Consider the following 15,540-nt stretch of genomic DNA (forward strand, 5'->3'; position numbering starts at 1 on the left):
CAAGGGCGTTCTTCAACACCAATTCGTAGTTTCGTATGGTGTTGTTTAATCAAGAATCCAGGACATTATGTGCCATTGAACCAATCTATAAATACTTAATAATAAATCGCCATTGTAAAAAATTACGCGTAGAAGTTTTAATTGAAGGTGAAGACAATTCAATCTTTTAGGATATAACTTATAAAAACAATAAAAGTTTATCTGTTTCATTGCACGAGATACATTTAATGTTAAAACTTTGAAAAAATACTAATAGCAGATAATAAGTATATTATTTAAATTGTCAGAACTTTCGTTTGGACTTTTATTTTATAGAATAGGGGGCAAAAAAAATTAAAACATTTTTATTTTAATTGCTATAAAATGAAAATGTTCGTGCTTATTTGCTTGGGTTCTGATATGAGTGATTTTTGCGTATTCCTGAATTAGAAATGGGTTTGGCAGGAGACTCACCTGATGATAATTGTCATTGACTTTTAAACTGAAAAAAAGGGGGAAAAAAGGAAGTCTTTTGTTTGATAAACTAAGAAGTAATTTAGTATTTTTAGTCAATAATAGAACAAAATATACACTACGTTAACTGCTGAACTTAAAAATAATTTAAACATTGTAAATACATGTGATCCGTGTACGAATTAAATTGTATGTCTCTTAGAGGAGCCTTAATAAAAAAGTAATTTTCAAACTAGTCTCTGCGATTACAAATATAATATGCGTTTCAAATAAGTTATCTTTAAGATACAATCGTCCTGACGTTATCTACACTGCAATGCTATACATTGCGTAACCGACGAATCATTGAAATCAAAGGCAACGTTGTATTGTTCAATGAATAATGTATGACATTGTTCCGTAATGATGCCAAAACAGGGTTGACCGGGTTAACTTGTTCTAAATAGTGGACAAACGTAACACCGTGAATTCACGTTTCAAATCAAGAGTAGAAAAAAAAACACGCTTCATATCAAGAGTAGAAAAATATTTCTTCTTTTAATATATTATATATAGGTATTCAAATCGAAGCTAAGTGAATATGTTAAACAAAATTACTTTCAATTTAATTTCTTATAATTAATTTTTATTCATATGGTTACTTTAACTTTTAAGTTTATTATCGGATATCGTTGTATTGTGATTATTTTGGGAACTACAATAAGTATAATGTTTACCATAAAGTATTATTCTCATATTGTGCCATTTTTGCCTTGAGAAATAAAGTCTTTAAGTAGTAGATTAGAAGTTTTTAGATGCTAAAATTTCCCTAAAAGGTTTTTTGAGTATAAAGGGTCATTAAAATTTGTAGCTGAATCTCACAAATAAATATTGATCTGGCAGTAGTGATCATTTGATATATTATTCAGAGTGCGCCGAAAAGTGAATGCTGGCTTTTATCGATAGGTTTTTTAAACTTTAAAGGAACTTAGGAGCATGGGGACCGAAGCCAGAATGTACTCTTAACCATTATTATATCCTGAATAGGCTTGTAACAAACCTAAAAATGTTAATGTTATTATTTATTCCTGCACCGGACTCCATATTTCCTAGGATCAAAACTGCGCATTGCAAATTAATTAAGCTACGACGCGACGTTGAATTTTGATAGAAATGTGAAAGAGAAATATGATTACAATCGTATACCATAACTTACGAATAGGGAAGATCGTAATATATTTTAATGCGAACAGTATTCAGTATATTTTATCCTGTTGAATAAGAGGAATTGTTGTAATTACACGCCATTATGTGTGGGAGAATGCCAACTTTAGATTGTACAACCATAACATTTTTGTACCATATTATTGCAAATAATATATATTTAAATTTTTGTCTAGAAAGGTAGCTTAGTTAAATTAGTAATAAAAATAGCAAAAAACTTTCGACGATAACATATAAACACTCAAAAAAAATTCGACGAACATATCTCATGTGTAATGAAACGATAGCCCACGTAATATCCAGCTATAGTTTCAATCAAGGTCAAATGAAAACGTTTTTTTAAAGATAATTCAAAATAAGATATAAAGATTGACGCGTAATGATACAACCAAGGTTTTTGAAACTGTAGACGGATATCAATAATTTGGGATTATCGAAGCAGGAAGTATTAGATCCAGATCAAGCGAGCCTTTTCAGTGGAAACTCAAACGTAATTAATATAATAATAGTTGGGGGGGCGGGTATATAGCCCGCGCGGGACCTCGGGCGCCATTCGTTGCGCGATATCCCGCGCATGTGTACGCGAGTGACATTTGACAGTGACAGTTAACCTACAAAATGACCGCCAAAATTTACGTAAGTGTCAATAATAATTGTGCATAGAATTTCGGTTTGAGAACGCACCCAGGATATTCGGATGTGATTTTTTGTGTTTGTGTCAATAATTGTGATTGTTGATTGTGAGAGGTGGTTCTGAACCGCATTTCTATGTCCATTGTCGCATGTGATTTTATTGAGCTTTTAAAAACTCTTGTTAAATTTTATCAGTTGCCTAAATATCATAGAATAAAAAATGATATTTATTAGTAGAATTTTCTTCGAGCAATAATATATATTTTATAGATTCCTAAAAATAGAAAGGTCATAAATGCAGGTCGCAGGTTCGTCTAATAAGACCTTTATCGAGTTGAGCAGCACCTTGTTGATCTTAGGTCGTGTGAAGCAATACTGGTATTTTATACGTTGTATAAGTAAAATATTTTATGCCACAGAGTAGCACCGTTTTACATTTAGTTCCTCCATTTCCCTTCTAAGTAAAAAGAATCCATAAACGAGCTTTATTTAGCGCTAACTAATTTATAAATTATAGGGATTGAGACCCTTTCTGATTGCTATTAGACAACTTTGACTTAAAATTCTAGAAAGTTCCTGTCCTTTTCTTTTCTTAAATATAAAGATTTCTGCAAAATATGAAAAAATCTATATCATACAAATCTTCAGGTTTCACCACAAAAGAGAATTTCGAATTCAAATTTTATTTAAAAAATCTTTAAAAAAAAACATTTATATATATTATTTTATTCCATATCCTCAGTTATCCGGATATATAAAAGTCATGTTTATTTAATTCCTCGATATACGGAATTATATGTTAAATAAAACATAAGTGTATGGCATTAGAAGTAATTTCTCTTTCGACGACGAAAGTGAAACCAGCGGAAACGTAACGTCGCACCGCGGACCAAATATTGATAACTTGTTTATAAACATCGATAATAATGCGCTTGCGCACCTTCCTGATACATTTATGTAATGTTTTAATATAGAGTTAGACATTTATAAGTAAACTGTATTGGTTTACTGAATTTGAAATGATTTAAGGAAAATCACACCTTACCTTAAACAACGAATTTGTCAAACGGAATTTAAAAAAAATTTATATAAGCACATTTTCGCACAAGATTGAATAAAACAAAGTTTTCACCATCATAGCTATTGAGTCCAGAGATCTTTATTTTACCACGAATCTCAAAATACAATACTTTAAGCTTTGATATTTTAAGTTAATATAATATAAAATATAAGTAGAAAGTTCATTCAGACCACAAGAAAAAAAGGAAATTTTCATACAGAAAGTTAATATTAATAATATGAAGTGTACGTAAGTGTAAGTAGTCGACGGCGTATGCCAGGTATCAAAGGCTACCTACTTGCCTGTTAGGAAAAATATATTAATGCCAAAAAAACCACACAGACATCTGATATTCAGGCCTAAAAGGTAGCGCCATTTCTTTTAATAGTCGGTACATCAGTGCTTTATTTCTATTTAAAGTCGAAACTTCAACTTGAATTTTTACCAATCGTTTTGTAATAAAAAAGCGTCAAAGCTGTTATTAATAGAAAATCTACACCGAAAACCGATAAAAAAGTAATTGGTGCGGGCAGAATTGAAAGTTCAGAAATCCGAAAAACAAGGCCACATTTTCTGCAGGCTTTTTCAATTAATATTACGAAGATGCGGTTAATTAAAAAATGAATTGACTAATACTAGTATTCGTTAAAATTCTAGGGCCTAAAGAATTTCAATGAATGCACAAAATATTGCGCAAAAATAACTTATGTTATATGAAAGGTAAATTTACTAACAGTAATGGATATGAAATAAAAAAACAATAATAATATAACTAAACGGCTTTATGGCTAACAAGCAATCCCTTCCCACCAATGAAGTCTATCGTAAAGGGGCAAGAAGTTCAAAAGGATATACTATAAACTTTATTTAAGACACTGATGTAGGCAAATATTGAAAAAAAAAATAGCCACACACTTCAGAGGTGGAAGTTTTTTTAAATTTATTATTTACTCTACTACCCCTGCCTACGTGTCCAAGGACATTTTATATCTCACAATAAAAAAAATTATACATTTAAGACGATAACACGTCGGGAAATAACACCACTGCACTACTCCACAACTTATGTAAGAGGAAACTATTAACAAAATTTATTCAAATAAATCTTGAAAGACAGGAGTTACATAATTTAAAAAAAATAAGAAAGTAAAACTGCAACAGATGGTCAGTGTCCTTAAAATGTATTACAGTCGGCCTAATCGTGGGTATTAAAATTAATCAGTGCCAGCTTTTACGTAATTAATCGGTCCTAACGCCCAATCTTAATAACTTATGTAAAACCACTCCGCAGATATAATTTACTTGCATCGGAACTTTTAACTTTGATTAAAACACTAGACAATGTTTGTTGTAAAGAATTATTCCACTAATTGATTTTTATACATTTGCCTGAATAGTATTTTATCATAAGTGATATTTAATACATTTTATTGTGCATTATTGTGTGTATTTATGGAACTATTATAATTATAGCAAAATGAATATAACAAAAAAAAAATACTAAAAACTAACCTTAAAATATAGTAGCTAAAATATTAATATATTCATTTAATTTTCGATAGTAAATGGCCAAACAGCCAAAACATGAATGTTAGTTATATTACATTTTTTATTTTTTATTCACTTTCTATTGATTTATAAATTAATTATGAATTTATATGCAAAGTGCATATGTGAACAGTAATGTAGTAAACAGGATATTTATAATATATATTCGTAGTAAAAGCTATAGAAATTGTGCCTTTACAGTGTAGGCGTGGGACCAAAATCAGTTGAAATATAGAGCTATTACAGTGTTGATTCTACAATTTATGGTGCAATTCGATAGACTTCAATGATTTTCTGTTATACGTTATCTATTTTATTGCTTTAGATTATGAATCTATTCAACGATAGGTTCGTATTTGTTTTTAAGATTCGTTTTTTATTATAAATTTGTTTTTTTAGTATTTTATCTAGTATTGAATACTTAATACCTAGTTTACTTCACTGGTTCTGCTCCAACATAGTTTATTAGCTCAGGCGTGTTCTTTTTTAATATTATTAAATTTTTGTGTGTTCTTGTTATGTGTGCAAATGTTAATAAATAGTTTTTTTAACATTCATACAGTCCCAATATCGTAAGTATAACAGTACTTGATAAGTGGGTCAGTTGATCAAGTATTTGACTTCCGTATAGACAGTAACAGTTGTTAGGATAATCAATTTAATAGTGCTATAACTATGAACTATTAAATTGTGAATAGTGCTGGTATAGTAGTTTCAACGTGTGACTCCCAGCCCTGGGTGATTATGTTGGAATTCGCTCCCCGGTTGAAGAAGGTTGTTCATCTCGTTGCTTATAAGATACGATTAGGAAATGCTGCCCTTATAAAGGTGCACTAATAAACATATCCACAGGGATCTATTTTTAATTATTATTTTTACTATGTAGGGAAAGAATATTATAAATGCTGTATATTTGCCTGCTCTAAGCTGTCTTTAATTATACGATTGTTAATTAACATTGAAATGTTTCATTAGTGTCTTTATGCAAATATTCACCGTGTGATCTTAGGCCAGACAATATAGCGATAAGTCTTTCAACGTCACATAGCATGAGAATAGAATAATACATTATTTTATTACTAAATGCAATATACTATTATAGCAAGGCATATGTGCCTTTTTTGGTGCAAGTAGTTTTGAAGTTATACTTCTTTTAGGTGTTAGGGAAATATGATGAGAGTACATTTTTACGAATTTGGGAAAAGAAAGAAAGGAAGGCCAAAAACAAGATGGGAGGACGATATTAGAAACATAGCTGGAACAACATGGCAAAGAAAAGCCGCAGATAGACATGGATGGGAAAGCCTAGGGGAGGCCTATGCCAAAAGGCAAACTGATACCGAAAATTGAAATAAATTTAATGTATATTTGTATCAGGTTAATCAGTAATAAAGGCTATTTTTATTTTTATTTATTTTATTACATTTTTACGAAGCGCGCTCACACCATCACAAAAAACCGACTCTCTGAAGTTAGCTATAGACATTTTTTTATATTGTTAGTGTCATTTTTTTCTAACAACGTAGAATAAATTTCGATTTATTTTTATATTGTTATGCCAAAGAAGTATAACTTCTAACGTTTTTTATTTTTGAATGATGTGGTAATCAAATGGATGACCACATAAGTAAGACCAAGAAGATATGAATCAAAATTGAGTGTAAGGTTTCAAAGGTCCATATTTTATGGATATATGTCGGTATGATCAATAGCACAAGGGGTGGTGACGTGGGCCATCCAGCGGTCTCCAACTCGCGGATATCATGAGGATAAATCCGGAGTAGTTATCACTCGGGCCCGGTAGGAGACGCCAAGCAGACCGAGAAGAGAAGTTCTATGAACCTGACATCTGCTGACTAGATTATTGGTCGCAGATGTACTCAAAACTAGTATTGTATTTGCACTGGGTGTATTTTAATAAAGAGAAGTTAATGAAAGCCTTTAGTTCTTAACAGTATACATTCGACTCGACAAATACGTTTATAATAAAACAAAACTTTCTTTGCGTTTTTCCCGTAAATTTATCTCGTATAATTATCCATTATTAACGTATCATGGTGTGAACGGACAGTTACATGTGCTTTTTTAACTTATTATACAATACTTTGCGTTTTACTGTGAAAAGGGAAAATTAGAAAATGTTACATTTATCTATGTGTAACTTCGTTCGGGTTTTATTAATACGTTAACTTACGAATCTTAATGGGCCGTAAGTATTTAATTTTTCATACTACTAAAGTAAGAAAAATATTTTGAACATAGAACAATAGATAAATACCAAAATTATCCTTCAAATGATAGGACTACTGGTTAAGCGGGCAATTCTAAACCGCGATGTTGTCTATTGAATCCCTAGCTCTGTTGAACAGATATTATAAACCAGTGCCTGTGAAATGTATAAACTGCATATATAATGGATTTTGTAATTATTTGCGCTAATTTTATTTAATCGGCTATAAATTAAATGATTATAAAATATTATAAAAGAGGAAGAAAAGAAAACTTTCAAAACAGATGCATTTTTGTGTTGACCAGACTTCATATTATCACAAAAACTGTATTAAATTTTTACTTATTAAAAACACAATTTTTACTAAGGCAAGTATGATTCAATAGAGCCTTCAAAATAATAAGCCACTTTTCTTTAAAAATCATTAAACAACTATATAATTGGATATTGAACGTGTACAATAATTATGTATTGTTCAACCTCCATTTCGTAATCCTTACTTATTGAATCTAACATTACCTTGTTGGAGATAATAACCCAAACTCATAAACTTTAGTAACATTTGAATGTAGGCTTTTTATTCATCATAATATCTTTATTCATTTAGGTAAACATGTACACTTATGAACGTCAAGAAAAACAAATTAAATTAATCGTAAATTTACATTTACCACCAGTTCGCAAGTCAAGGGCGTAGAGCGGGTATTAAAAGAAATGGGGATGTTAGCCAAACAGTTTGGACTTAATTTGTTAGACGCAATTATTAAATAGGCTGCTTTATAACAACCTACTCATCGTTTACAATTAAAAAGAAACTGTTAAAGGACTGGTTCTGAACACACCTTACACAGTGATAGAGATGCTCCTGCAACTTTGTTACACTCTCACACAGTTACACACTCACTCACTCATGCACTTACACATCATGTTATGATTTTTGCTAAAAAATGGAAGAAGAAAAAAAATAGTTATGGAATGAACAATCCAGTTGGTTATGGAGGAGCTGGGATTGGAAACAGGTATTTTTACTCAAAGGGTCTCCAAATGTTTCACATTATAATGCAAAGTTATATTATCTTTTCTATAATGCTTATTATGTAGTATTATAGTATACATTGCTTCATTTGTAACAAAAAAATAAGGCGCAAAACCTGGCACATAATAGGCGAGGTTATTGTTTCTAATGGATTATGTGTTTATCCAAATTATAACCTTATTAGCAGTTTAAGAGTAAATAAATTAAGATAGCATTCAATTCATATTCAAATATGTTTGATAATTTTTAAGTAAACAGTTTCCTTGAAACAGTCAAAGTTAAACACTTATTAGTAATCGAAAACGACGTCAGTAACTAGTTAACTACATATATGTCATATATCATATAAGCAGTCGGTGTTTTAATTGAATAGTTGTAAAATGAATAAAAGGTCAAGGCAACACAAAAGTTATATCGATATCAACGTAGTTCAATAACAATCACCAATCACGTCAAAATGAATTCTCTAAACAAAAACACCTGTAAAACAATTGATAAACAATTTTTTACCACAAAGCTTCCTAAGCATTAGCTTTGTATAGGCACCTTCATATTCCGGCCTTAGAATTTGTAAGATATTATTAACGACGTATTGTTTATTAACAATTAAACGATTAACAAAGAACGTTGGTCACGTTTGTTTCAGCACCTGTCAGAGGTCGCCATCGGTCTCTTCCGTGTTTTTACATATAATATTATTTGGTTTTCAAAAAATGCAACGACTGTGTAGATCTATAGATGCATTTTTTTGGGTTCCAGTCTATGGGAACTTAAAGCTTTTCAGGTTTAGCTTACAAATTTTCTATATTAAAACGTATTATTACTAATATTTTCTTTTGTATACCGAAGTGTAATTTTTATATTGTTAGAAAACTCTTCTGTCAATTGTGCCTCCACTTAAATGGTTAAAAGGATTCAGAAAGCTCTTCACCTGCTCGTCCTAAAAAGGGACTTAACATCACCAAGAAAACATATGACAATATCAAGAAGGATGATTTACTTTAAAGATCTGCCTTGTCAAAACCCTCACAAAAAGTATGAACTCTGTATTCGCACAGTAAAAATGCAAGGTCTGCTGATAACAGTCTGTCTGCATAACAAAGGATCTTACTACAATAGCCGTTTGTGCCCACTATTTACATTAAATATGCAAAGTCGACGCAATTTATAGGTCATTATTGCAGATATCTTCCTACTTAGCTGTATATACACAATGTATCGTCAGAGAATTTTGTGTCCTGTGAGAAGTTATAATGTTAAATAAAAATTTATTCCTAAAACTGTCGCTATCAGGTAGGCCATATGCTTTGTTAAAAAAACAGTTAATTACTTGTATTTTAGTTTATATATTCTACAGTAATTTGTTACAAAAAAGAACTTTTTATAACAAAATATAAATACCGAAATTTCGTTACATAAAACAATGTAAGAGAAATGTTTTATTGGTGAAACTATATTTTTACATTATAATAACTATGTAATTTTCTGCCTGTCTGGGTGCTATTGTTACCTTAGGAAAACTTTCGATTTTCTTCTTAAGACATTAAGAATATCTTTCAGTTCATAAGAATTTGTAAGGTTTGTTTTGTTTATTGTTTTGATTTATATTTGTATGTGCTCTAAATGCATGTCATGTTTGCCTCTGTCTTGTCACATTAAAAATTATATTTTGTGTTTGTTTTTACCAATGTATCAGTGTGCCGAGTGTTGGCAAACTTTATAAAAAAAGTAAGTACACTATTAAAAATAAACGAAAATATAGAATTGATCCGTCCTACGTTATAACTTGTTTTTATACATTGTAATTGCTTTATATTTTATACAGTCAATTAACATTATGTAAAAGTCAAGTAACTCTAAATCAAAACTGTAACTGGCGGGTGAATGGTTATAATGTCCGATTAATGGCTTCGCATTAATCGAATAAATCGATTTTAGAAAGCGCTCAATGTGTGTGGTATTACAATTAACCTATTGTCCGGGTTTGTTAAGAGATTCTAAGCATGTAGTTATTAATGATGGATATATTTGAACTCCCAAAACCGTGTTTAAATAAATACCTTTTAATTAATTATAATAATTGTTGCATATTCATATTGCGACCCTCGTGTTGAGTAGTTTCGTTAGATAGTGCCTGATCATTTAGTGATCCTGTCAGTCCCTAAAACAGTACTCTTTCTGTAATTAATTATTATTTAATAAAAAGTATAATATCTTTAAAATAACTATATATATTATAATCATTAATTGGTGACATACACAATAGTTGTATCATTCCTCTTGTTGAGTGGATGGTTTTTGTTTCTGTGGATGCAGCGATCGTAGAAGCATCAGTCCTTAAGAAACCTTTACTATTTCTGTTTATTTTTATCTATACTAAACCCTTATAGCGTTTAAAATATATCAAAATTGTACAAATATAAAACTCAAAAATGTATTAGACTATTTTATACATTATGTATAGTATGCCTCAATCTAGTGAATAAGTCCCTCACACTCAAAGATTTCTTCGCTCTGTTTCATTCGAGTTCCAATCAAAAACCTTTTATATTACTTAAATTAAAGTGAAAAAACGATTACCTAGCAATTCTAAACGTACTTTACATAATATTCATAACGTAACAAATGATTAAATGGTTTCAGCTTTTTGCTCACTAGACTATGAATATTAATTGGCAATTAAATTATGAATTAATAGGTACTTACAACTACTAAGTAATACTAGCGTTGATGTTGCTTCGATACTTCTAAGTTCTATACAATGATACTAGAACGCGCAGAATTATTTATTCTCTTTTCGAAAGTACCTTCAATCTCTTATAAAGTTATATTCGCAAACAAGATTGGATTTCCTTGTTTAAAACTTTTCTTAAAAAATTTCACATAAATAATTTTCATATTTACAATGAATTTGACTAAATCAAACTAGATCATATAATGTTTTATAAATACTCGTATTAAATAGAAACGCGCTATGGAAAATAACTATTAATTGTAGATGTGTTGTCTCATGTTTCTTCAATTCTATTTTAGTATTTCGGAAAGAATAACATTTCTTAAATGATGAATACAAGAAATTTATGTTACCTTAGTAGTAGTTATAAAATCGAAATATTTCTCCAACCAAATTTTTTTAGACGCTTAACAGCAACTATATTTAGCGCCAGAATAAATTAAGTAAAACTAGAACAATTATAAATACCAAGGCCTTATAATAATGTAATACTTAAACGAGTGTTGACAAACAGTCTAGCCGCATTGTACATGTTTGCTCTACATTCTGCCCTTCGAACCGGTTGGTTACGCTGTGCTTACGTAACATAAGTTATCTGTGTTACCGAACTGAGGAAAGTTCTAACATTGATTTTCACTCTTATGAGTGAAGGAAATTGTTTCACTTTTACCAAAGTATTGTGTTATTTTAGAAAAAAAATTTAATTGGCCATATTGGTAATTTTTCTTGTAGTACAATCTGCAAACGGATAGAGGGATCGCCTGATATTAAGTGATAAGCCCATTGACAATTAATGGCAGACGTTGCCGGCCTTTTGAGAATTGGTACATTATTATATTTTTGATTATATAGATAAAAATTAACAAAAACAAACTAAATTAAACTAATATGGGCCCTAATACCGGCGTCCATTGACACACTGAATGCCACTCGCGAGTGCGTTGCCGTACTATTAGGAATTGATTGATTGAATTGGCTCGAAAATACTTCTGCTGGTTTCACAAAGTGCGACAACAACTGCTTTAAAAAACGCTCAGTTGTGGAACAAAGGACGTCGAAGTGAACAGATATTATGAAATGAAATTGCTATCCTTTATCAAATATATAACACCTAAAATACGACTAAAAACACACAAATTGTCTATGCACATTGTATTCTAAATTCAACCATTTCTGTTAAAAAATCATACCACTAATGATTGTTATCTCTTGCTTCATATTTAGCGAAATATAACTTAAATATTCATAACACCCATACATATCTTTATCATCAGTAATTACACGGCCTTGGGATGAGTGTTATCATTACTACAGCAGTTAAACTATAAGCCCTGTGCCTCAAAACAATTCAATTACAACAAATTCTCCCACGACTCTTCATTTGAACTCTTACGAAACGGCTTCGCAAAAATTGTCATAATTGCCATCTTAGCGTCTAATTTCGTTATACTTTTGTTAAAATATTTACAATGTGAAAATTTAATTAATGTAATTAAAATAGTGTGAAAAGCGCGTTAAAGTCTTTTGTATCGAAACAATGTATTTAATGTAGTTTTTATTTTTACAGGTAAGTAATCCAGTATCTATTTACTGATTTTAATAAGATGTAAAGGTATTGTATAAATCAAGGTAAATGTTGCATTTTGTTCATGTTAATTTTTTTGTTTGAATGTTCTAATTAGCTGCTTTTATTATACTGGCCGGCAACGCACTGGACACTCTCAATGCCAGAGCCCTCTGGTCACTGCCAGTGCCCATGGACACTCACATAATGTGAGCCTTCATTCAGCCCGTTTGCACTTATCTATAAAAAACCCATCAACCTAATATAAGTACAAGAATTTTTTTTTTAAATATTGTGTTTGAAACCTTTTCTTTGTTAGCCAGCTTTATGCATTTAATTTTCTATTCTACGTACGTGGCTAACGGTAATCAATATAATATGCAAAACAGCTTTTAAACTTTATAAGTATTAATAAACATATATTATCACAAGCACAAAATAGACATCCCAACCAATATTAACAGATTTTATAATGGTATCTACACTCATTTATTACTAGACAACTTTTATGTGAACCAAGAATTGAATATGTGCTGTAATATCATATCATATGTAACTTTACCTGTTAACTAGACACAGATATCGGATGCCTTGTGAATGAAACTCTACAGCCACCGGCCATTGTCTGGACCTTGAGAGCCTTTCTAACTATACTAACCTTTAGTAATAGTTCACTTGGCTTGCGTTCGATATTACTTCTAGCTTTTTGTATTGCGTATGATTTGCTTATGTTTTAGTATAAAAAGACATTAGACATAATATTTATTACTTTCAAAGCAAACAATAGTAGTTTTATTATATTCTATACAACAAATATTGTAAATTATATTTTAAAAGAGTAAGTGTGGAGTTTCTTGCGCATTCTTCTCCATATGAAACTACCTTTTGGAAGGTGCAACGTGTTTATTTTTTATTAAACGTTTAAAAGTGCCATTTTAGGCGGTCTAATTGAAATAAATGATGAGCCTTCGACTTTGACACACAAAATAACAATAGTCAAAGAAAAAAAACTGACGGATTGATATTTAAACACTATATGTTGTATTTTAGTTTTTGAAAAATTAACGAAAGTTATAACAAGTTGTGTCAGAGCGAGGGAAGATTTTAGTTTCGGACCTTTTGAGTAAGGTGATTGTATGTGATAATGAATATGAATTTTGAAAAATTAAAGACACATTCAACTTTTTAATAACGTATAAATATTATTTGCCTGTTTGATTCAGCAAACATGGTTATTGATTTAAAAAGAAAATCATGATATTTTCGTAAAGTGCATAAGTGAAACCTTTAAAATGATTTATTGGAAACAAATTGCTTCCTCATCTAAATGGTAAATCTTTAAGCTTATTTGAATATTTAATTTATGCAGGAAATTGGTATCTATAATTTATCATTTTACTCATCAACTTGATTAAGCACCAGACGAATATTTTAAAGTGGTTTCACTACTTATTAAATAAAATTCAATAAATTATAATAAGCAATAGAGTAGAATTAAGAAAACAACCGGCGGGTTTGCAGCTATCTTTTATAGGCGAACAATCTATGTTTAGTTAACGATATTTCTTTAACTGTTTTTGATTATATTAGTTCTTACTTAATGCTATAATACATTATAATAATAACTTTAAAAAAACAAAGGACATTACGTAACCCATATTCTCAATTTTCTCTAACAGTTATTTATTCTTATTTAATGTAAAATTATATATGTAACAATTATATTAACTGTTTTATTGTATAGATGTATCTGTTTTATTTCCAAATAAATCAATAAGTACACTTGCTCCATGGTATATTACACTATATTGTTTTTAATAACAACGAAACATTCAACTAGCCAAGTTATAAACATATTTTCATACAGTACATTCGTGAGATGATCCCGTTTTAGCCTACCCAGTTTTATTGCTATTCAATTGTGTCATTCATAAGACAAACAAGAAGTTGGTGTGGCGGCGTGCGTTAAAATTCAGATGGACAAGACAGGTGTTCAGACATCCGTGTAGTAATGTAGAACATCACGCGATGCTTACACGTAATATAATTATGTAATGCACTAATAACTATTAAACAATGTTACCAAACAATAGAAAATTACAGTTTAGGTGCACATAATTAATGTTACACACGGTCTTTAGCTTAGACGTCGATATTCCAGTCTTGTTAATTTGTGATCACTGTCTTACAAGTAAGCTAAAGAGTGAATAACAATTCGATGAATGAGAGAGTTAACTTCGGTGGTGGTTGTTGAATGAATGTTCAAATAAATTATACACTTTGCTCGAAGCATTGTCAATTGTTTTAAATCGTTTAAGACAAGCTTATAACTAACTAGCAAGTTATCTACACGATTCTAGCGAAGAACATTGTGCCCAGTTGGCACAAATTAAAGCCATTAAAAAAAACAAAGTTAGGTATATCGAATAAGGTGACGCTGGAATAATAAAAACTGTGCCGCTATTATGGGTTGTTAAAAATAAGGGACACAAATAATATAAGTCATGTCCACCTATTGGACATTTTGGAAACTAAAGGGTTCATTTATTACCAAAACTGACTTTGTACAATTTATTGGCAACGAGTGTAAGATGATATTTAACCTTTTGTTGGCGCTTATTATTAACTAATATAGATATATATGTTTAACTCAATCGAATTTTTAGTTATTCAACACATTTTTAGTTATGAAAATATTATAGTCGAGCCTAAGAAAAACAATTTCTACTTTATTACTTTAAAAAATCTGCTTACATGTTATCATTGGTAAGTTTTTTACTTGGACTCATTTATAGAAGTTTTGAATAGTATATATTTTAATCTTGACTTAAAAAATCATTAAATATATAAAAGATTAGCATAGCATTGCTTCCCGATTAACAAAAATAGCTAAGGCATAAAACCACTCGTCTACCTAACATATTCCTTAAAGTATAAAGATTGTGTATCAGATATAAGATCATATAGACTAAACGTTACTTTCTCTAATCTTGACCCTCTCATCTGACCGGTTAGCAAGAGTCAATACACTCTACGTTTATAATACATATACCATTCATAGATAGATTGGTCGGTTCTT

The 15,540-nt window shown here is 30.3% G+C and overlaps 1 protein-coding gene across 1 annotated transcript in view; it reads left to right on the plus strand.

Annotated features, from left to right (window-relative positions):
* Positions 1-2,182: 2,182 nt before the first annotated feature.
* LOC110996094 (pollen-specific leucine-rich repeat extensin-like protein 2) overlaps positions 2,183-15,540 on the plus strand; it is a 29,441-nt gene continuing 16,083 nt past the window's right edge. The window contains exon 1 of the mRNA XM_022263617.2: positions 2,183-2,292. Within this exon, the coding sequence (XP_022119309.2) occupies positions 2,275-2,292 (18 nt within the window). The 5' untranslated portion in view covers positions 2,183-2,274. The remainder of the gene's footprint in view (positions 2,293-15,540) is intronic.

The sequence above is a fragment of the Pieris rapae genome, chromosome 10, assembly GCF_905147795.1.
Source record: "Pieris rapae chromosome 10, ilPieRapa1.1, whole genome shotgun sequence".
NCBI classification, from domain to species: Eukaryota; Metazoa; Arthropoda; class Insecta; order Lepidoptera; family Pieridae; genus Pieris; species Pieris rapae.